This window comes from Doryrhamphus excisus, linkage group LG3, assembly GCF_037039965.1.
Source record: "Doryrhamphus excisus strain RoL-2023G ecotype Guam linkage group LG3, RoL_Dexc_Guam_v1.1, whole genome shotgun sequence".
NCBI lineage: Eukaryota > Metazoa > Chordata > Actinopteri > Syngnathiformes > Syngnathidae > Doryrhamphus > Doryrhamphus excisus.
Window position 1 is genome coordinate 1,530,893 of NC_136359.1, and position 23,012 is coordinate 1,553,904.

Consider the following 23,012-nt stretch of genomic DNA (forward strand, 5'->3'; position numbering starts at 1 on the left):
TCCCACCAACCCCTGTGCAGGTCATGGACGTTCCCACGTGGCCCCCGTCCCTTCTCCCCCCGTGTTGTCATGTGGTTTTAGTCGGTACCGCTCCACACATCTGTCCATCAGGTAGTCGGGAAAGAGCATTTGTGCGATGCTCTATTTATCCCACAATATGTCCCGAAAATCTGCTCGGTAATTACTGGGCGAGCGGGTTGGCGGGGCGGGGGGGGGTAATCCTGCGAGCGTAAGGTGTGGTGGGAATGATGTTGGGCAGCGTATGGAAAGGTCGCCGTTGCCCGGATTTGCTTTACAAGCGCCCGCGTGTCAAAGAGGAATTAATTAACCCTAATTGATTATTTTTCATCATTCTAATGACGACGGCGTGTGATGGCGTCCCGACGTTTTACGGTGTGGGAAACAGCTGTTAGGATCTATGATATGCTCCCCCCCCCCCCCCACCGCTCCGCAAAAGCAATTTAGCAAATGCATAAGCAGCCACCACACGCTTTCTTGGATGACTTATGGACAAAAGGTCCTTTCCCCTTTTGCTGAGTAGTATTATGGAAATGTGGAGCGTTGAACTCGTTCAATAGCGGCCATTTTTCAAAAGACAACCCCTCACTAGCGGCCATTTTTAGATGACTGTGACTCCTCCTTCGAGGCACACCGAATATTTTGTTAAGATTTGACTCCTGTGTTTCATTGTTGAGTTTACCGTTTTTTTGTAACCAGCAGTAAAAACAGGTATAGGTAACTTTCAGGAAAATATCAGTTCCTAACTAAAAAAAAAAAAAAAAAAAGTAGAACTGTACCAATATATTTATTCACAAAAATAATACCTTGGGCTGCACGGTGGTCGAGTGGTTAGTGTGCAGACCTCACAGCGAGGAGACCCGAGTTCAATTCCACCTTCGGCTATCTCTGTGTGGAGTTTTCTCCGGGGATTCCAGTTTCCTCCCACATAATTGTCCTCTCCAAATTGTGCCCTGTGATTGGTTGATTGGCCACCAGTCCCGGGTGGACCCCGCCTCTCACCCCAAGGCAGCTTGGATAGGCTCCAGCACCCCCAGTGACTGAATGAATGAATGAATGAATAATACCTTGAACTATTTACAAATTTTGCATTTGGCCAAGTGGTTAGCATGTTAGCATGTTAGCCACACAGTCAGGAGATGGCGAAGACCTGGGTTCGAATCTCGGCGGAGTTTGCTCGTACTCTGGTTTCCTTCCAATTCCAAAAAACATGCTAGGTTAATTAGCGACTCCAAATTGTCCATAGGTATGAATGTGAGTGTGAATGGTTGTTTGTCTATATGTGCCCTGTGATTGGCTGGCAGTCCCGAGTGGACCCCGCCCCCTCGCTGGAAGACAGTAAATAAATCAATCAGGCCTAAACTCAACCAAAGTGTCCAATAAGACTACTTTTTCAATCCGTCTGCGGGGCGGGGGCTGGGTGGTGGGGGCGGTGGGGGGGTGGCGATTATCCGGATCCAGTTGAAACTAATATCCCCAACATCTCTTCTTCTTGCGGGCTCAGCTTCTAAAACCTGCAGCTCATCCTCCGTATATTCAGGCTCAGAAAGATAAAACTGCCGATCCTCATTTGGCCAAACGTGGTCTCACAAAGGCCGCCATGATTAGCCGCGGAAAACTCGGAGTTCAGTTTGGACTTTTCCGTAGATGGCACATTTTTTTTTTCTCTTCATATTTTGACTTCATTCTTGCAAAATGACAACCGTTTTTTTTTTCATTTTTGCTGTTTTAGTTTTCCAGTTTTTAGTTTTATGTGCCACAGCCAATAAGAAAGAGCCGTGGGCCGCGTATAGTCCCCGGTACGCACTTTGGAAAACAAACGTGTTAAATAATAGTGTTCAAAATAAAAAAAATGGATATTACTTAAATACAAGCAAAATTAAATATCAAAATCAAAATAATAAAAAATGTCTTAAACGTGTAAAAAAATAAACTAAAAATGACTTAATAGTGTAAAAAATATTAAAAATAGAAATGACGTAAAAGTGTTTAAAATTATGAAAAGTACAAATGTGGTAAATAATAGTGTAAAAAATAATTTAAACAATAACAATGACTTAAATAAAAGTGTAAAAAATAGGTTTCATTGAACTTAATTACCAGTGTAAAAATAGTGGAATTAAAATAATAAAAAAAAGTGTTTAAAGTGTAAAAAAAATAAAAATAAAAATGACTTAATAGTCTAGAAATGACGTAAAAGTGTCAGGACTCGCCACAGCAAATTAATATCCTCAATATCAAAATTAAAATAATAAAAATGTGTAAAAAAAAAAATAAATAAAAATGTCGTAAAAAATAAAAATTGAAATGACTTAAAAGATCTTAAAAAATTATTATTATAAAAATAATTAAAATAGAAACGAAAAACGTAAAAGTGTTTAAAAATGATTAAAATAAAAAATGTGTTAAATAATAGCATAGTAAATAATACACAATAGATATAATTTAATAAAAGTGAAAATTAAAAAAAAAATGGATATAAGTTAAATAGAAGCAAAATTCATCTTCTTTCTTTTTGAGCTTTTCCCTTCAGGGGTCGCCACAGCAAATCAATCTCCTCAATATCAAAATTAAAATAATAAAAATGTGTAAAAAAAGAAATAAAAATGTCTTAAAAAATAAAAAATAAAAATTGAAATGACTTAAAAGTTCTTAAAAAATTCATAAAAAGTTTTTATATAAAAACTATAAAAATAATTAAAATAGAAACGAAAAGCGTAAAAGTGTTTAAAATGATTAAAATGAAAAATTTGTTAAATAATAGCATAGGAAATAATACACAATAGATATAATTTAATTAAAGTTAAAAATCTAAATTAAAATAATAAAAATGTGTAAAAAAAGAAATAAAAATGTCTTAAAAAATAAAAATTTAAATGACTTAAAAGTTCTTAAAAAATTAAAAAAATATATAATTTTTTTAATATAAAAATTATAAAAAATAACCACAGCAAATCAATCTCCAATATCAAAATTTAAATAATAAAAATGTCTTAAAAGTGTAAAATAAAATAAAATGACTTAATAATCTAAAAAAATAATAAAAATAGAAATGACATAAAAGTTATTTTTAAAAATTGTGTAGCATAAAGAATGATCTCGGAGACGCCGCGTATGTTTCGGCGGGGAAAAGGTTGTGTGACATGTGACAAATGTCAGTGTCAGACTCGGCCGGCGTGCTCGGATGCGCACGCCGTCAAAATAAAAGTCCGGCAGAGGCATCCTGTCCGGGAGCGGGACGGCGTTGTTGGCGAGCTGCCACTCACGCCTCGTCAAAGGAAAGACGTCGGTGTCTGTGACTGACTCTGCCTACGTTGCTCCCGCTCAGACTGGGGCTGGATGGCCGCCTGGGGGACGCCCCCCCCCTTCTCACCATCTTATTGGAGCTAATTAACTCCTTAGGACTTTGTGATTGAGGTAGGGGGGAGCGGGAAGCGGGGCGGCATGGGAGCACTGAACCCCGTCCAATTAATTAAGAGCCAAACGGGACGCCCCCCCAGCCCCCGCCCCACCCCGTCAACAAGTTGATTTTCAGCTTTCCTTTATATTTGCACAAGGGGGGGGGGCTGATGTTGGTTTACAATCCTTGTAATCAGTAGTCAGCAAAGGAGCGGGTGGGGGGTGTGTGGGGGGGGGGTGGTTCCTATTTTTGACTCAGTCGCCCGTCACCTGTCAGCCTCTCGTCACGACGCCGTGCCTTCGCCGACATCTCCTGATGGACTCGTTGCTGACACGCTCCTCTCTTTATCCAGGTCATCAAAGACCCGCCGCCACCGCCCCCACCTTCACGACCCCCGCCACCCGTGAGTACCGCTGCCGTGAATATCTCCGCCGAATAGCAAATCGAGCCAATATTCGACCCCCCCCCGCCCGTCATTTCAGGAGCCCGAGCCGCTGGCCAAGAAGAAATGGCCGACGGTTGACGCCTCCTACTACGGAGGAAGAGGAGCTGGAGGCATCAAGCGCATGGAGGTGAGCGCTCGCTCGTGGGGATGGGGACCCTTCATGAACCCATGTGGACCCATCAGGGCCCCAGACCCCCTACTGGAGTCTGGAGTATTGACCAGCATAAATACACATCAATTACAATACAATACAATTACTATTCATCACTTAAATAAAAGTAGAAAATATATAAAAAAACATTTATTCAAATGGTTAAAAATGACTATAAAAGTAATAAATTCAGTTTTTTTATTAAATGATTTAAATGCAGTAAAAGTATAAAATATATAAGTAAAATTACATACATAAATAAAAAAGTATTTCAATGTGTAAATATAAAAGGAAGTGTAAAAAACTACTTATAAAATGTAAATACTGTAATACATGAATACATGGATGAAGGAAAAAATATAAAAAAAATCATAAAAATTACATTAAAAAGCTTTGAAAGGTATAAAATTAAAGTTTAACAAAGTGACTGCAAAATAACAAAAAATGACTTCAGTGAAATTATAAAATATGCAAATCAAATATCAACATATAAAGGAATAAAGATAAAGTTAATATTTAATGAATAATAATTTTATTTTTCTATTAATAAAGTGAAAAACATAATCATGACTTAATACAAGTGTAAAAAATGAATAAAAATGACTTAAAAGTATAAAAAATAACAGAAATAGAAATGGCATAAAAGTAAAAATGTGTTAAATAATAGTGTAGAAAATAATTAAAAAAATAATAATGACTTAAATAAAAGTGTAAAAAATAGATATAACTTAAATACCTGTTTAAAAATAGCTAAATTAAAATAATAAAAATGTAGTAAGTGTAAAACAATAAATAAAAATAATTTAATAGTATAAAAAAAAACATAAAAAGGACGTAAAAGTGGTTAAAAGTAAAAATGTGTTAAATAATAGTGTAGAAAATAATTAAAAAAAATAATAATGACTTAAATAAAAGTGTAAAAAATAGATATAACTTAAATACCAGTGTAAAAATAGCTAAATTAAAATAATAAAAATGTAGTAAGTGTAAAACAATAAATAAAAATAATTCAATAGTGTAAAAAAAAACCATAAAAAGGACGTAAAAGTGGTTAAAAGTAAAAATGTGTTAAATAATAGTGTAGAAAATAATTTAAAAAAATAATAATACTTAAATAAAAGTGTAAAAAATAGGTATAAATTAACTTAAATACCTGTTTAAAAATAGCTGAATTAAAATAATAAAAATGTCTTAAAAGTGTAAAACAATAAATAAAAATGACTTAATAGTATATAAAAAAATACAAATAGAAATAACGTAAAAGTTGTTAAAATGATTAAAAGTAAAAATGTGTTAAATAATAGTGTAGAAAATAATTAAAAAAATAATAATGACTTAAATAAAAGTGTAAAAAAATATGTATAACTTAACTTAAACACCAGTGTAAAAACAGCAAAATTAAAATAATAAAATGTCTTAAAATTGTAAAAAAAAAAAAAAAAAATAAAAATGACTTTATAGTCTAGAAATGAGGTAAAAGTGTTTACAATAATTAAAAGTAAAAATAGTGTTGAAAATAATACAAAAAGGATATAACTTAAATACAAGCAAAATTCTTTCTCTTTGGGCTTTTCTCTTCAGAATTAAAATAATAAAAATGACTTTAAAATGTAGAAAATATAATTAATATAATAATATATTATAATTATAATAATATATAAAATATAATATAAAATATGTTATATAATATACACTATAATATAAATTATTACATAATATAATAAATATAATATAAAATATAAAAAATTATATAATAATATATAAAAAATATACTAAAATTAAATATGACTGCAATAAGTGTGAAAATAAAAAAAGACTATAAATGGCGATGATGTGTTGCCGTGTGCTGCCCAAACCAATGAACGCCAACGAAACACACCACTCTGAACGCGAGTGGCGTACCACCAGTGGGGTCAGGTGGGTCGGTGTGTGGGCGGCTTGGCGTTGGCGTCATGTGTGTGTCAACTCGAAGCAGGTCAAGACAAAAGCAAAGCGCTGATGCTCGGCCTTTTTCCGCGGTGCCAGAAGTTTGTCGAGTTCGCCGACCATTCGCTCGCCCGCCCGTCCGTCCGTCCGTCCGTCTCGATGTTGACGACTCTGACATGACAGGCTGTCCTTAGCCGTCCAGTCCCCATCGCGTCACGTCATCGCCGCCATGAAGGATTGAGCCGCCGTCAAGCTGACATCTCCGTAGCCCCTCCCCCAACATTCCTTACCATCACTTCCTGTGAGCTCATATGAATCCATAGCAGGGATTTCCCAGCATCCTCTGGGAGCTCCTACCTCTGTAGTTCTTCCCGTGGAGCTTCCATACCTTCTCTCTCTTCTTGGTGTTGCTGCTTGATCACCGTTGTCACTCCAAGAAGGCGTTGGAAGATCTTTTATTCATGACGGGACGATGATGGGGGGGGGGGGGGGCTCCTTGATGATGGGGGAAAGCTGTTGTAGATTGTCACGGCTTCACCTACAGCTCGGAAGGGGTGGCGCTAATTACTCACCTCTTCGTCTTCGGAAAGCGCCTCCTCGCAGCAGATGCGATGCGTTCCGTTTGAACCCGGCGTTCACACCACCCCCCCCCCCTCGTGCGAGTGTGATTAGCGCTCCATTGTCTCCTGGAGAACTCGCTTTGTCCTCACGCTGCTGGGAAGGAGGGACCCACGGGTCCGCCTACAGCAGATCCAGACGCGACTGACCCGGTTTGGGACCAGAAACCTGCGCCTCGTACGCCAACCTTCAGCCGGCGGGGCTCCGTTTTCTTTCAGACGCCGGAGCATTCTCGTTCTTGGGTGCCCAAATGTACCAATTTGGTGCTTTACTTTAGTAAATCTTAGAAAATACAACTAAAAAGGACTTCAAAGTGTACATAAAATTAATACAAATGACTATAAAAATGCCTATGAAATATAAAAAAATAAAAGTAAATAAATAAATAATATAATAATAAATAAATAAGATGTCAAATATAAATAAATAAAGAAAATATATATTTATAAAAGGATAAAAGTGACTACAATCAAAACATTAAAATATATAAAAATAACTGACTTAAGTAAAAGTTGGAAAAAAAATTATAAAAGTAAAATGACTTCAATAAAAGTAAAAAAATAAAAATGACCCAAGCATAAAAATAATACAAATAATAACAATCATTAAATAAAAAGTGTTCACAATTCTAAAAATAAAAATGAGTTAAATAAAAGTGTAAAAATAATACAAATAAATAGGCCTTAAATAAAATTTTAAAAAATTAAAAAAGCAATAAAAGCATAAAAATAATACACTACTATATATGATTTAAATACAATTATAAAATATATAAATACATGATGCAATAAATAACAAATAAACCACATACAAATCTACAAATAAAAATAAATATGATATAAATGTAAGAAAATATATAATATATTTATAAAACGATAAAAGTGACTATGAGACTTCAAATGAATATATATATATATATATAAATATATAACTGACTTAAGTAAAAGTGACAAAAAATTATAAAAGTAAAATTACTTCAATAAAAGTAAAAAGTTATATGAAAATTACATAAAACTGTTGAATAATAGTGTAAAAATATTACAAATAAAAATGGCTATAAAATAAAATAAAAAGGTTAAAAAAAAGCAATAAAAGCGTAAAAATAATACAAATGACTTTAAATTATTTAAATACAATTAAAAAATATATAAATACATGATACAATAAATAACAATAAAATCTACAAATAAAAATGAATATGATATAAATGTAAGAAAATATATAATATATTTATAAAACGATAAAAGTGACTATGAGACTTAAAATGAATATATATATATATATATAAATAACTGACTTAAGTAAAAGTGAAAAAAAAAATAAAAGTAAAATGACTTCAATAAAAGTAAAAAAAAATAATTGAAAATTACGTAAAACTTTAATAAAAAAAATAAAATAAAAATGAGTTTAATAATAGTGTAAAAATAAAAAAGCAATAAAAGCATAAAAATAATACAAATGCTATAAATGATTTAAATACAATTATATTTAATAATAATAAAATAATAATAATATTTAAATACAATAAATAACAATGAAATCAATAGTTTCAATAATGAATAACTTCAATAAATGTAACAAAAAAATAAATATAATAATTCCAAATGAGAAATAAATAAGTGGGTTGTAATTGAATGACCTTTTGTAAATGTGCCCCCCCCCCATCTTAATGCCGTCTCACCGGCTAACATGGGTGCAGGTGCGCTGGGGCGAGAAGGGCTCCACGGAAGAAGGGGCCCGCCTGGAGAAAGCCAAGAACGCGGTGGTGTCCATGCCCGAGGACGTGGAGGAGCCCATGGTGAAGCGGCCCGCCTCCAAGCCCCCCCGCACCTACCACCGGGCCGAGAACAAGTGGTACACGCCCATCAAGGTGCGGACCGCTTTTGGAAAATCCTTTTTTTTTTTGCTTTGTCGTAAAAAACGAAGGTTGCTCTTCTTCCCTCAGGGTCGTTTGGACGCCTTGTGGGCTTTGATGCGCCGGCAGTACGACCGCGTGTCCCTCATGCGACCCACCTCTGCGGACCAGGTAGGTTGGACAAACCTTCCGAGGGTATGGAAATCCAAGTAAATACAGCTGGAATAGGTGCAGATTCTGGTAGATCTAGAAAGCTTTGTGTGTCGGTTATTGTGTGTAGCTGCTCTATAGGAGTCCACAACTCAATACAAAGGGTGAAAAATTAGCATAATATGTCCCGTGTTTAATATTTAAAGTATTATTTTGCCTCAGAAGTTTATTCTTAAAAAAAATTTAACTTTATAATAATATAATAATAATAATAATAATACATTTTATTTGTATAGCGCTTTTCAAAATACTCAAAGACACTTTACATAAATGTATTTGTATTTTTTTTATTCAAAATTTCAATTCCCCAAGCAAATTTTCTTAAAAAAAAAAAAAAAGTTACAACTTTAGTTTGGTATTTTTCTGGTAATATTTTTTAAAAAATTTGATAATTCAACTCTATACTTTCTTCATAAATGTATTTGTATATTTTTTTTCCAAAATTTCAATTCTCCAAACTAATTTTCTAAAAAAAAAAAAAAAAAGTGACAACTTTATTTTGGTATTTTTCTGGTAATATTTAAAAAAAAATATTTGATAATTCAACTCTATACTTTCTTCATAAATGTATTTGTATTTTTTTTTTCAAAAGTTCAATTCCCTCAGCTAATTTTCTAAAAAATAGAAAAAAGTTACAACTTTATTTTGGTATTTTTCTGGTAATATTTAAAAAAAAATTGATAATTCAACTCTATACTTTCTTCATAAATGTATTTGTATATTTTTTTTTTCAAAATTTCAATTCTCCAAGCTAATTTTCTAAAAAAAAAAAAAAAGTGACAACTTTATTTTGGTATTTTTCTGGTAATATTTACAATTTTTTTTTGATAATTCAATTCTATACTTTCTTCATAAATGTATTTGTATTTTTTTTTTCAAAATTTCAATTCCCTCAGCTAATTTTCTAAAAAAAAAGAAAAAAGTTACAACTTTTTTTTGGTATTTTTCTGGTAATATTTTTAAAAAATTATTTGATAATTCAACTCTATACTTTCTTCATAAATGTATTTGTATATTTTTTTTCAAAAGTTCAATTCTCCAAGCTAATTTTCTAAAAAAAAAAAAAAAAAGTTTCCCCATAATATTTTGACTTTATTCTAGTAAGGTGATAACTTTATCCTTAGTTTTTCCGAATATCAAAGACTTTTATCCGTTATGCTTGACAGAAACGACAACTTATTTTGTTAGATTATATTTTTCGAATGTGCCGCCGGCTGCAAATGGGCCCTGTGCCGCACGTTGGACACCCCATACTGAACGACATCCTGTGGGATGCATAGATTAGACTCCCATCTTTCATCAGAAAGCAACAGTTTGCTTTTATCTTTTTCCGTTCTTTAGTTATGAGCAGTCGAACATCGGTAAGTTTCAGGGAAATATCCGTTCCCAACTACATTGGCTTTGACGCTACTGTAACTTGATGCTATAAAATAACAATTGGAGTCCAGTCCCTGAAGTTGAAAGTGTGAGGAACGGTGTATGTGGATGTCACATGACATGGAGGTGGTGGTGGGGGGAGGGGGGGGTGGGGCGGCTTTGATGGCGGACAGGAACCCTCCCGGGTCATGAATGTTTCAACGCGCCTCATCCGCCGAGGTCCCGGGACTCGTACAGGTGTAAGGAAGCAGGTTGTCAGCGACATCTGTTCGGCACGGGTCGCCGCCCTCCATCTTTCCCACGGGCGGCCGCCCCCCCCAAACACCCACCCCCCCTCAAGCCCAAACTCTCACACAGTCCAAAGCCACTGTTGGATTTCCAGCACATGCAGAAAAGGGAGGCAGAGATGTTTTTTTGGTCCCCCCCCCCCCACGTTTAGAGCCCGGGGGCCTTGGACACCAAAGGTAGAGTGGGGGTGGACACAGCTGCAGTGGCGAAGTGGCCCCGGGCGCAAATAAAGACATGTAATGTGGTTTGACTGCGTTGTCGGTGAGCGCCGGGAGGGGGGGAGGCACTTCAGAGCCAACTTAACATCTGCCGCCAAGTTTTGCCCCCGTCAACTGGGGACAGCAGGTAGGGGAGGATGGAGGGACGGGGGCACGGATGGATGGATGGATGGATGGAGGTTGGCCTTATTTTGGCGGGGACTTTTTTCCCCCCAGAATTCTCCCTGCTTTGATTTAAATAATAATAATAATAAAATACTTAAAAAATAATAATAATAATAATTAAAAATAATAATAAATTTGATTTGTATAGCGCTTTTCATACTACTCAAAGACACTTTGCAGTGAAGAAAAAAGAAATAAAAATATATATGACTGCATCCCAATAATATTTTGACTTTATTTTGCAAACATTAAAATTTTTTAATTTTAATTAAAACATTTTTTTTTACATTTTTTTGCATTTTTTTTTACAAAATTTACAATTGTATCCATTTTTTTTCCAAGTGTGCAACTTTCTTCCTGTAAATGTTATTCTAATAATAATAATAATAATAATAATAATAATAATAATAGTAATAATAATAATAATAGCAATAATAACAATAATAATAAATTTTATTTTGCAAACATTAAAATTTTTACAAATTTTACATTTTTTTTACAATTTTCTGCAATGAAAGTTTCCAAAAAAGTTCCAAGTTTCCAAAAAAGACAATTTTGTTGTTTTGGCTCTCTTATAATATTACAAAAAATATATAAATATAATATATAAAAAATAAAATATTTTGTATTCCATCTTAATGAGTAATTTTTTAATGTTAAAATTAGAAATCAAACTTCTTTCTTTTAATATTTTGACTTTTTTTTCCATTTGTTTTTTTATTTTTCAAGTGTGCAACTTTCTTCCTGTAAATATTATTCTGATGATAATAATAATAATAATAATACATTGTACTTGTATAGCGCTTTTCAGACTACTCAAAGACACTTTAGTGAAAAATAAAGAAATAAAAATATATATGACTGCATCCAAATAATATTTTGACTTTATTTTGCAAACATTAAAATTTTTACAATTTTTTTAATTTTTTTTTTTTTTTTTACAATTTTCTGCAATGAAAGTTTCCCAAAAAATTTCCATTTCCATTTTGTTATTTTGGGTCTCTCCTAATATTACAAATGAGAAATGTCCTTGTAATATTATGACGCCATAGTTGTAAAATTATGACTTTTTCTCTCAATATTTTGACTTTATTCTTGAAAAATGACTGCAGATTTTTTTTTTAATTATTTTCATTGAAATTTATTTAAAATTAATTTATTTAAATGATATTCTTCCTGGGGCAGTAACTGCATCACAAAGATCACTACCTCACTCGGCCCCGGTGCAAGCAGACTGTAACTGACTTTTTTCCCCTAGACTTCTCCCTGCTTTGATTTAAAAAATAATAAATAAAAAAAAAACAGCTGTGTGCGATGCGTCCAAACATGGCGGCCAAAAAGCAAGCAAGCTCTGCTCTTCACGCACGCACGCACACGCCGCCCGACAGGAAGCTGTGCGCGAGTAGGCGAGCTGCGACGGACGGCGCAGGCGGCGGACTGGTTGCTCTGGTTGTGTGTGGGCTTCCAGTTGGATTTCCATTTGTTCCTCTCGCTTCGCATCTGTTCCTCACCAGGGGGACGTGTGGGCCGGGTGCTGCTGGAGGTTAGCGCTATTAGCTGCCGGACCTCGCCGCTCTACGCTACAATATCTTTCTTTCACGCCGCCGTGGCCTTTTTCTTGGCTTTATGTAATTGTCCTTTCACTGGACAACTTCCGTGCGGGGAATATTTAGTCATCCTTTCATGCTGGGAAATTGTTCACTCTCATTTTCCACATTAGTACCTTTTATTCAGCCGCATTTGCCACAGGACCGCGATCTATTTGTGGTGGCGGCGGGTTGCGTGTGGCGGGATGTGATCATGTAGACCGGGGGTGTTCAAACCACAAATAAAAATTTGTGAATTTTTTTTACTTTTTTTCTAAATATAATAATAATTAAATTAAATTATTATAATTTTTTATAAATTATTATATTATAAATTATTTTTACCAAAATTAACAATTTGTCGTTTTTTTATTTAAAATATATATATTATTACAAATTTTCTATGTTTCTCAAAAGTCTATTTTTCTTGAATATCTCAACTCTATGCTAATAAAATTGCACAATATTTCCTCATAATATTATATAAAGATTTTTTAATTGAAAATTGCTACTTTTTTCTTGTAATATTTTTCAATTTATTATTGTAAAATTAGCTGTTTTTCAAATTGTCGTTTTTTTTACTTTTAACATTTTAAAAATAATATTCAATATTTTATTATTAATATAAGAATATATATTAATATAGTAATATTTAATATTTAAAATTTTCCATGTTTCTCATAAAAGTCTATTTTTCTTGAATATCTCAACTCTATGCTAATAAAATTGCACAATATTTCCTCGTGATATTATATAAAAAAAAATTATGGAAAATTGCTACTTTTTTCTTGTAATATTTTTCAATTTATTCTTGTAAAATTAGCTGTTCTTCAAATTGTCGTTTTTTTTTACTTTAAAAAATATTTAATAATATTCAATATTTTATTAATATTAGAATATATATTAATATAATAATATTTAATATTTAAACGTTTCCATGTTTCTCATAAAAGTCTATTTTTCTTGAATATCTCAACTCTATGCTAATAAAATTGCACAATATTTCCTCATAATATTATATAAAGATTTTTTAAATGGAAAATTGCTACTTTTTTCTTGTAATATTTTTCAATTTATTCTTGTAAAATTAGCTGTTTTGCAAATTGTCGTTTTTTTTACTTTTTAAAAAAATATTAAAAATATATTTAATATTTTATTATTTTTTTGTATTATTTATATTTTATTATTATTATTTTAATATAATAATATATATTAATATAATAATATTTAATATTTAAACTTTTCCATGTTTCTCATAAAAGTCTATTTTTCTTGAATATCTCAACTCTATGCTAATAATATTTCCTCAATATTGTATAAAGATTTTTTTAATGGAAAATTGCTACTTTTTTTTTTTACTCATTTTGTGATGACTTTTTTCTTGGAATATTTTTAATTTATTGTTGTAAAATTTGCTTTCTTCCTGTAAATGTTATTCTTATGATAATAATATTAATAATAAATTTTATTTGTATAGCACTTTTCTCAAAGACACTTTACAGTGAAGAAAAAAAGAAATATAAAAAATGTATATGACTGCATCCCAATAATATTTTGACTTTATTTTGCAAACATAAAAATTTTATACAAATTTTTACAATTTTTTTTTTTTTACAATTTTTTTCAATGAAAGTTTCCAAAAAAAGACAATTTTGTTGTTTTGAGTCTCTCCTTGAGAAATTTCCTTGTAATATTATGACGCCATAGTCGTAAAATGATATTTTTTAATATTTTGACTTTATTTTTGAAAAATGACTGCAGATTTTTCTATTATTTTCATTTCTTTTTAAACAAAGTCGTTTCTGGGAGGTAGGCATTGTACTCCGGTCCCGTAGGGGGCAGCAACTGCATCACAAACATCGCCGCCGCACTCGGCCCCGGTGCAAGCAGACTGTAACGGGCGTGGCGGGCGGCGTCGGTAACGGGTGTTGGTCCAGCAAAGAGAAGCGGCGTCGTCGTCGTCGTCGCGAGGCAGATGGCGGCTGGCTGATAAACAGGCGGACGTTAAAGGGAGCTGTATGTTAGCGGGCGTGTTTACATTCAAACTAAGACCATAATCCCGCCGCACGGCAGCCTGAGATCCGAGATCCGAGCTCCTCGTGCGAGACTTCTGTTCTCTCCCGGAAAATATGTCCCATCTTCCATCCGCAGACAAGCTGTCGCCGTAGTTTTGTCATCTGTTCAGGACGCTGGGCGACGGACGGGGGGGGGGGGGGGTAAATGACGCGTTGGTGCCGAAGCGGAGATGAGGAATTGTACGTACGTAGATACGACAGAAGGAGCGCCGTCGCTTACCGCGTAGGCCTTCCTTTTCATCACCAACATCATTTTTTCCATACTTCGATAATATCAATAAAAGCCATTTTGAGACCCAAGGTCAACTTCCAAGTTTTTTTTTGGCTTTTTCTTTTTATTTAATTCAATATTTTTTTTTTCAATATTCAGACAAAAATGACATTGATTCAAAATCAGAAATATCGTGATTTATTATGCAATTTTTGCACAAAATTGTGTTTAATATGTCAACTCCACATGACTAAAATATTATTTAAAATTATTATTTTTTGTCTTTATTTTGACTTTATTCTCATTCATTTCCAACTATTTTAAATTTATTTTGGTAATCATAAATTTATTACCATCATATTTTCACTTTATTTCTATAATATTCTAATTTTCATCCAGTCTAATTTGACAACTTTTTTTTGTTTCTTAAAACAAAACAATTATATTTTTAATTCAGTATTATATAAAACTTTGTACAACTAAAATTATTTTTTTCCCTTATAATAGCACAGTGTTATGTCATAATTTTTTTGTAAAATTCTATATTAAGAAAAATAATATAAAAAATAATATAAAATAAAAAATATATGTATTTTGACATTCTCATAAAAATTTTTTTTTACAATTTTGCTGTTTAAAAAAATCTATCTATTCCTAAGGGTTTTTTTTGTAAAGATTATTTTTGTAATCATAACTTTATGCTCATAACAGTTGGACTTTATTATTATTAACATTTTAATATGTTAATGATCTTTTTTTTCCAACTTTTTTTCTCTTAATATTTTGACTTTATTTTGGTAAAATTCTTGCTGTTTTTTGTGTTGCATTTTTGCTGTGGTGTTCTTATTAAATTCTATCTTTAGAATTCCCCCCCCACACACACAAAATTACAACTCAATTTGCTTGTTTTGTTTTTAAAATTTTTTTTAATGTATTTTTTCTTTAATATGTTAATTTTTTTCCCAACTTTTTTCTCTTAATATTTTGACTTTATTTTGGTAAAAATTCTTGCTGTTTTTGTGTTGCATTTTTGCTGCGGTGTTCTTGTTAAATTCTACCTTTAGAATTTGCCCCCCCCCCACAAAATTACAACTCAATTTGCTTGTTTCGTTTTTTTTTATTTTAATGTATTTTTTCTTTAATATTTTATTTTTTTTCTCACCTTTTTTTCTCTTAATATTTTGACTTTATTTTGGTAAATTTCTTGCTGTTTTTGTGTTGCATTTTTGCTGTGGTGTTCTTGTTAAATTCTACCTTTAGAATCCCCCCCCCCACACAAAATTACAACTCAATTTGCTTGTTTTGTTTTTCTAAATTTTTTAAAAATACATTTAAAAAAACGTTTTTTCTCTTAATATTTTGACTTTATTTTGGTAAAATTCTTGCTGTTTTTGTGTTGCATTTTTGCTGCGGTGTTCTTGTTAAATTCTACCTTTAGAATTTGCCCCCCCCCCTCCCCCACAAAATTACAACTCAATTTGCTTGTTTTGTTTTTCTAAAAATTTTTAAAATACATTTTAAAAAACTTTTTTCTCTTAATATTTTGACTTTATTTTGGTCAAATTTTTGCTGTTTTTATGTTGCATTTTTTTGGGTCCCCCCCCCCGTCAGAGTAGCTTGGTCTCTCCCATGTAGAGGTCATTGAACTCCTCACTAACATCATGGCAGATTTAGCTAACCGAAGAAAGCTTTTGCATCAAAGCCAAAGAAAAAGCAAACGGCACACAAATGCCGCACAGGTCGGGGTTCGATTCCAGGAGGAGAGTATGTTTCCCAGTCGCAGCTTGACAGGACGCGGCTCTAGCGGCTCTAGCGGCTCTAGCGGCTGTAGAACAATGGTGCTAATAATAGTGCACATCAGCACCTTTTATGCAAATGTTTTGCACCTTCTCCCTCCTCGTACAACAAAAGCAAACATTTGTTATTGTTAGCAAGAAGGCGCGCTAACAGATGCACGCGTACTCATCCTTTCACGCCTCGCGTCTTCCCTGCGCCGCGTCGTACTCCTTTGTTCCCGAAACGGCGACGCGTCCTTGCGTGTTTTTGATTCTTCGCCGTCGGCCCACGTCCTCCAGCTAGCGAGCTACGCGTCCGATGAGACAATATGCTAATGCAGCGCTAATGTATGCGCTAATGCAGAATAAACACGAGGGTTTAAAGCGACGCCGGGACGAGGCCGGGCCCCACGTCGGCGGCCCCCACGTCGGCGGCCCCCCACGCCGACGCTGATTTCACAATAAGAGCCTTTAATGGAAAGTAAACAACCTGGCAAATGACATTACGATGAAACGAGCCTCCAGATCAGAGAGCATGAGATCGGCTAATTAACACGGCTAATTGGAACTTAACCGCGCCGTCACAGCTAATGAAGCGTTGGGAGAAGAGGCCGGGTTCCGATCGGAGGGGGGGGGGGGGACGCTGGAGTGGAACGCCACTTTGGAAGTAGAAAGTAGAACCGCTGCTCCACTGGAGTGAGAGGAACCAGATGAGGTGGTTCGGGTATCTGGTCAGGGTTCCTCCTGGATGCAAATGAGGTGGCATCTCCTTGAGGAGGTGTTCAGGACACGTCCGATTGGTAGTAGGCCGGGAAAGACCAAATAACTGCTCCTCTGCAGTGAGAGGAGCCGGATGAAGTGGTGCGGGCATCTGGTCAGGGTGCCTCCTGGACCCTTAGAGATCAAGTGAAACTGATCGGTCGTAGGCCGGGGAAGACCTAAGAACCTTGGACTAGTACCACTGCTCCTCTGTGCTGAGGAGGTGTTCAGGACACGTCCGACCAGTAGTAGGCCGGGGGAAGACCTACAACACTGAGAACCTCAGACTAGAACCACTGCTCCTCCGTGCTGAGGAGGTGTTCAGGGCATGTCCGACCGATAGTAGGCCTGGGAAGACCTAGGACACTGAGAACCTCGGAGTAGAACCCAGAACCCAACGGGCATCTGGTCAGGGTGCCTCCTGGACCCTTAGAGATCAGGTGAAACTGCTCTTCCACGTTTAGAGGATGCAGATGAGGTGGCACTTCCATGGGGAGGTGTTCAGGATACCTCCGACTGGTAGTAGGCCGGGGAAGACCTAAGAACCTCAGACGAGAACCACTGCTCCTCTGTGCTGAGGAGGTGTTCAGGGCCTGTCTGTCCGGTAGTAGGCCGGGGAAGACCTAGGACACTTAGAACCACGGAGTAGACGAGGTTGGTCAGGGTATCTCCTGGACCCTTAGAGGATGCAGATGAGGTGACACTGAGAACCTTGGAGTAGTACCAGGAGCCAGATTAGGTGCTTCGGGGTATCTCCTGGACCCTTAGAGATCAGGCGAAACTGCTCTTCCACGTTTAGAGGATGCAGATGAGGTGGCACCTCCATGGGGAGGTGTTCAGGGCATGTCCGTCCGGTAGTAGGCCGGGAAAGACCAAAGAACCTTGGAGTAGAACCACTGCTCCTCTTCAGTGAGAGGAACCAGATGAGGTGGTTCGGGTATCTGGTCAGGATATCTCCAGGACCCTTAAAGGATGCAGATGAGGTGGCACCACCCTGAGGAGGTGTTCAGGTCCCGTCCGGTAGTAGGCCGGGAAAGACCAAAGAACCTTGGAGTAGAACCACTGCTCCTCTGCAGTGAGAGGAACCAGATGAGGTGGTTCGGGTATCTGGTCAGGATATCTCCTGGACCCTTAGAGGATGCAGATGAGGTGGCACCTCCATGAGGAGGTGTTCAGGGCACGTCCGTCCGGTAGTAGGCCGGGAAAGACCAAAGAACCTTGGAGTAGAACCACTGCTCCTCTTCAGTGAGAGGAACCAGATGAGGTGCTTCGGGCATCTGGTCAGGATATCTCCTGGACCCTTAAAGGATGCAGATGAGGTGGCACCACCCTGAGGAGGTGTTCAGGGCAGGTCCCGTCCGGTAGTAGGCCGGGAAAGACCAAAGAACCTTGGAGTAGAACCACTGCTCCTCTGCAATGAGAGGAACCAGATGAGGTGGTTCAGGTATCTGGTCAGGGTTCCTCCTGGACCGGTAGGAGGAAGAACCGGGTCTTCCCAAGAAGAAAAGTGCTCTAGTGCCCCGGTGGGGCGACAGGACCCCTTAAGCAAGGCATCGAAACCCTGCTAGTTTTTGTTGTTTTTTAGCAGTCATGCTTTGAAGCGTCCCTAATTCAAATCAACTTTATTTGTCAAAACAAAGCCAACGTGTGAGCCGTGTAATCCCATAATTCTTCCGCACCTTTTCCCCGTGCCTTCACTTCCTCCTCTCGTTGCCACCAAATAATCCACGTTGACCCAAAGGGGGCGGAGCGACAAGCACCAGCGGCGCCGGCTAGCGTGGACGGACGGCGTAGCGGCGAGCCGTGGGCCTCATTAGTTCTATCAGCGGACGGCCTTGTTAGCCCTAACAAGTAGCCAGCTGACAGCTCCATTCAGCGACCCGCCGCCCCCCACCCACCATCCCACCCACGCCGCCCACACACACGGGAGAAGTGACAGCTTTAACGATGGCGGACGGCGAGCACGGGCCATTTACGAGCGGCGCTCTCTTAACCAGATTAGTTCTTTTTACGTGAACCCGGGAAAAGTAGGGCAGATGTCTGTATGACTGGTTGTAAATTTGATAATGACCGCCATGTTAATCCCCCGCCACCCCCGCTTCCTCCCCCGCCCCGGACCTGGCTGGTAACAGGATTAACCACGGGGAGGGTCTTTCTTCAAGCGGGGACCTTGTTGTTTTTACGGAATGTAGCTTAGCTTGTTTGCTAAATACAAGGATGAAGAGTCTTGAACCAGTCATGATATCATGCTAAATATATCACTATATTGACGGTTACATGCTACATCATGCTAAATGTTGGCATGCTAAAATTAGCATATTGGATTTTTGCTGTTTTCAAAGCTTATAAACTTACATAGACACCTAGCACGCTCAAAGATAGCATTTAAATAATTTTCTTGAGTATAAACTTACACAAACCCAAAGCGTTACCATGCTAAGTGTTGGCATGCTAAAATTAGCATATTGGATTTTTGCTATTTTCAAAGGTTAGCACGCTCAAAGATAGCATTTAAATAATTTTCTTGGGTATAAACTTACACAAACCCAAAGCGTTACCATGCTAAGTGTTGGCATGCTAAAATTAGCATATTGGATTTTTGCTATTTTCAAAGGTTATAAACTTACATAGACACTTAGCACGCTCAAAGATAGCATTTAAATAATTTTCTTAGGTATAAACTTACACAAACCCAAAGCGTTATCATGCTAAGTGTTGGCATGCTGAAATTAGCATATTGGATTTTTGCTATTTTCAAAGGTTAGCACGCTCAAAGACAGCATTGAAATAATTTTCTTAGGTATACACTTACACAAACCCAAAGCCTTATCATGCTAAGTGTTGGCATGCTAAAATTAGCATATTGGATTTTCGTATTTTCAAAGGTTATAAACTTACATAGACACTTAGCTGACACTTAGCACGCTCAAAGATAACATTGAAATAATTTTCTTAGGTATAAACTCACACAAACCCAAAGCCTTATCATGCTAAGTGTTGGCATGCTAAAATTAGCATATTAGATTTTTGCAATTTTCGAAGTGTTCTAAACTTACATAGACACTTAGCTGACACTTAGCATGCTCAAAGATAGCATTTAAATAATTTTCTTAGGTATAAATCTACACAAACCCAAAGCCTTATCATGCTAAGTGTTGGCATGCTAAAATTAGCATATTGGATTTTTGCTATTTTCAAAGGTTAGCACGCTCAAAGATAGCATTTAAATAGCATTTACATTTTATTATTTATTATTATTTATTATTATTTATTATTTAGTTATTTTATTATTTAGTTATTTTATTATTTAGTTATTTTATTGTTATTTTATTTTTATTTAGTTATTTTATTATTATTTGTTATTTTATTTTCATTTACTTTTCTATTATTTATTATATTTTGTTATTTACTATTATTTTATTATTATTTAGTTATTTTATTATTATTTAGTTATTTTATTATTTTTAATTGTTTTTAGTTATTTTTAGTTGTTTTTAGTTATTTTTAGTTATTTTTAGTTATTTTTAGTTATTTTTATTTAGTTATTTTATTATGTTATTTTATTTTTATTTACTTTTTCTATTATTTATTATATTTTGTTATTTACTATTATTTTATTATTATTTAGTTATTTTATTATGTAATTATTTTATTATTATTTATTATTATTTAGTTATTTTATTATTTTTAGTTATTTTTAGTTACAATCTGATTCTTAAGGGCTTTGCTGTCTGTGTTTTTTTCCCCATTAGCATTATAGAAATAATAAATAAGGTAAATTCCTAAGAATGTCCACCAGTATTGTTTTCCAGGCTGCTAGCATAGGTTGCTAGCATAGGTTGCTAGCGTAAACAAAAGTTAACATGCTATCAGATTTAATGTCATTTATTAGCAAAGCTCCTGATCCCATCTCATTCCGTTTAGGATTACTTCCTTGTTTTCATTTAGGAACACATCAAAATATGTTTTGGGATTCTTGGCTCATGTTGTTGTTGTTTTTGGGTCCAGACCCAGACCAGACCAGACTAGACTAGACTCGACCCCCTCCTCAGCCGGTGAGATCTCGTGTTTCCTCTCCATTAGCTGATGGTTCTTGTTGTATCTGGGTGGCCTGGGCTGGTACCTGCACTCGGACAAAGGATGGTGGGCAGTGCGTGTGGAGAGGTGGGGTTGGGAGGGGGGGGGTATAGTTTGGCGCCCCCCGGCCTGATCCGATCTGACCTGATGTTCCGCCATCGCCTGGCTTTCCCCGGAACCCCTCAGACCTCGGTCCTCGGTGCGGCTCCTTTTCTTCACGGCGTATTAAAATCAAAGGATCTTGGCTTTAATTAAATGACATTATTGTTAACGTCAGCGTCGCAAGGGGGCCGGGGTCTGTCGCGTGCGCTCGGCCCCCTGACAGACATATAGAGAGGGGGGGGGCATACATGCGGTAATGTATTCTAATGCTCCCCTGCTCACCCTGCGCTGATTTGAATTTTTAAAAGGATGGAAGCGGGGAGCCATGTTATGCATGGAATATGTTCACAGTGAATATTCAATCAGCGCGCTCTTATTTTGTATACATGAATGTAACAAGGTGGCGCCGGCGCCTAATATGGACTGAAGGGCCCTGGTGTGCGCCGGGGAAGCGTCGTTTGATGGCGGGCCGTGCGCCATTGCGTACACGTGCATACGTCGAGTCCACATGTTGGAACGTTTACGTTTACGAGTCGCTTTATTTTGAAAAGATCGCTGAAGTGAACTAATACCCCGATTCAGGCGACTCTGGGGTCCTGGTTCTAGTCCTGCAGTTTCCTTTTCTACACACATTTCCTGTTGTCACATGACTTGTGGACCCCCCCGCAGTCATTCCTCATGGGTCTCCAAATGGAACCCTGGTATGACTTTGGAACGCCCCACAGGAAGTTCTGTACTGAAACTGACTCTTAGTCTAGTACCCGGGTAACACTCCCAGCAAGGTTCTTAAGGGTGCAGGGGACTTTGCCCAATAAGTCCGCATGCGGTTTGTGGACTCGGAGAAGGTTCCTTCAGGAGTACTCCGGGAGTATCGGTTATCGGACCACCTAAAGTTGGACTCCCTTCCTATGATGGATGGACACCGCTAGGACTTTATGGACCGGCAGCCATGGCGTTGTGGGGTTCTGGTTTGGTGGCTGCAGGATCGGGTCTTGGTTTTTGCAGCTTATGTGGTCCTCCCCGGCTTTATACTTTAACTCCCCATTACGATATATCACAAAAAAAACAAACAAAAAACTTAAACTGTATTATGAAAAGCAGGAAGTGAACAAATGTAACAGTTACTGATTGTAAAATTACCAGATGGAGGGGTAGGATTTAATAAGCTTTGCTTCTGGAAAAACCGGTAGTGATTTTATGAGATTTTTATGAGATTTTTATGAGATTTGTATGAGATTTGTATGGGATTTTTATGAGATGAGTTTTTTGTGAGATGAGATTTTTATGAGATTTGTATGGGATTTGTATGAGATTTGTACGACATTTGTAAGAGATTTGTATGAAATTTTTATGAGATTTTTATGAGATGAGTTTTTTGTGAGATGAGATTTTTATGAGATTTGTATGGGATTTTTATGAGCTTTGTATGGGATTTGTATGAGATTTGTACGACATTTGTAAGAGATTTGTATGAAATTTTTATGAGATTTTTATGAGATGAGTTTTTTGTGAGATGAGATTTTTATGAGATTTGTATGGGATTTTTATGAGCTTTGTATGGGATTTTTATGAGCTTTGTATAGGATTTGTATGAGATTTGTATGACATTTGTAAGAGATTTGTATGAAATTTTAATGAGATTTTTATGATGAGTTTTTTGTGAGATGAGATTTTTATGAGATGAGATTTTTATGAGATGAGATTTTTATGAGATTTTTACGAGATTTTATGCGATTTTCATGAGATTTTCATGAGA

General features: G+C 35.9%; 1 protein-coding gene across 2 annotated transcripts in view; it reads left to right on the forward strand.

The window, feature by feature from the left end:
- antxr2a (ANTXR cell adhesion molecule 2a) overlaps positions 1-23,012 on the forward strand; it is a 79,335-nt gene that overhangs the window by 39,305 nt on the left and 17,018 nt on the right. Inside the window, exons 13-16 of one of the 2 annotated variants that reach the window (XM_078789421.1) lie at positions 3,771-3,821; positions 3,901-3,990; positions 8,258-8,428; positions 8,504-9,074. In XM_078789421.1, the coding sequence (XP_078645547.1) occupies positions 3,771-3,821; positions 3,901-3,990; positions 8,258-8,428; positions 8,504-8,626 (435 nt within the window). In that variant the 3' untranslated portion in view covers positions 8,627-9,074. Of the gene's footprint in view, positions 1-3,770; positions 3,822-3,900; positions 3,991-8,257; positions 8,429-8,503; positions 9,075-23,012 lie in introns of those variants that run through there. The other variant, XM_058069994.2, reaches the window with a different exon arrangement.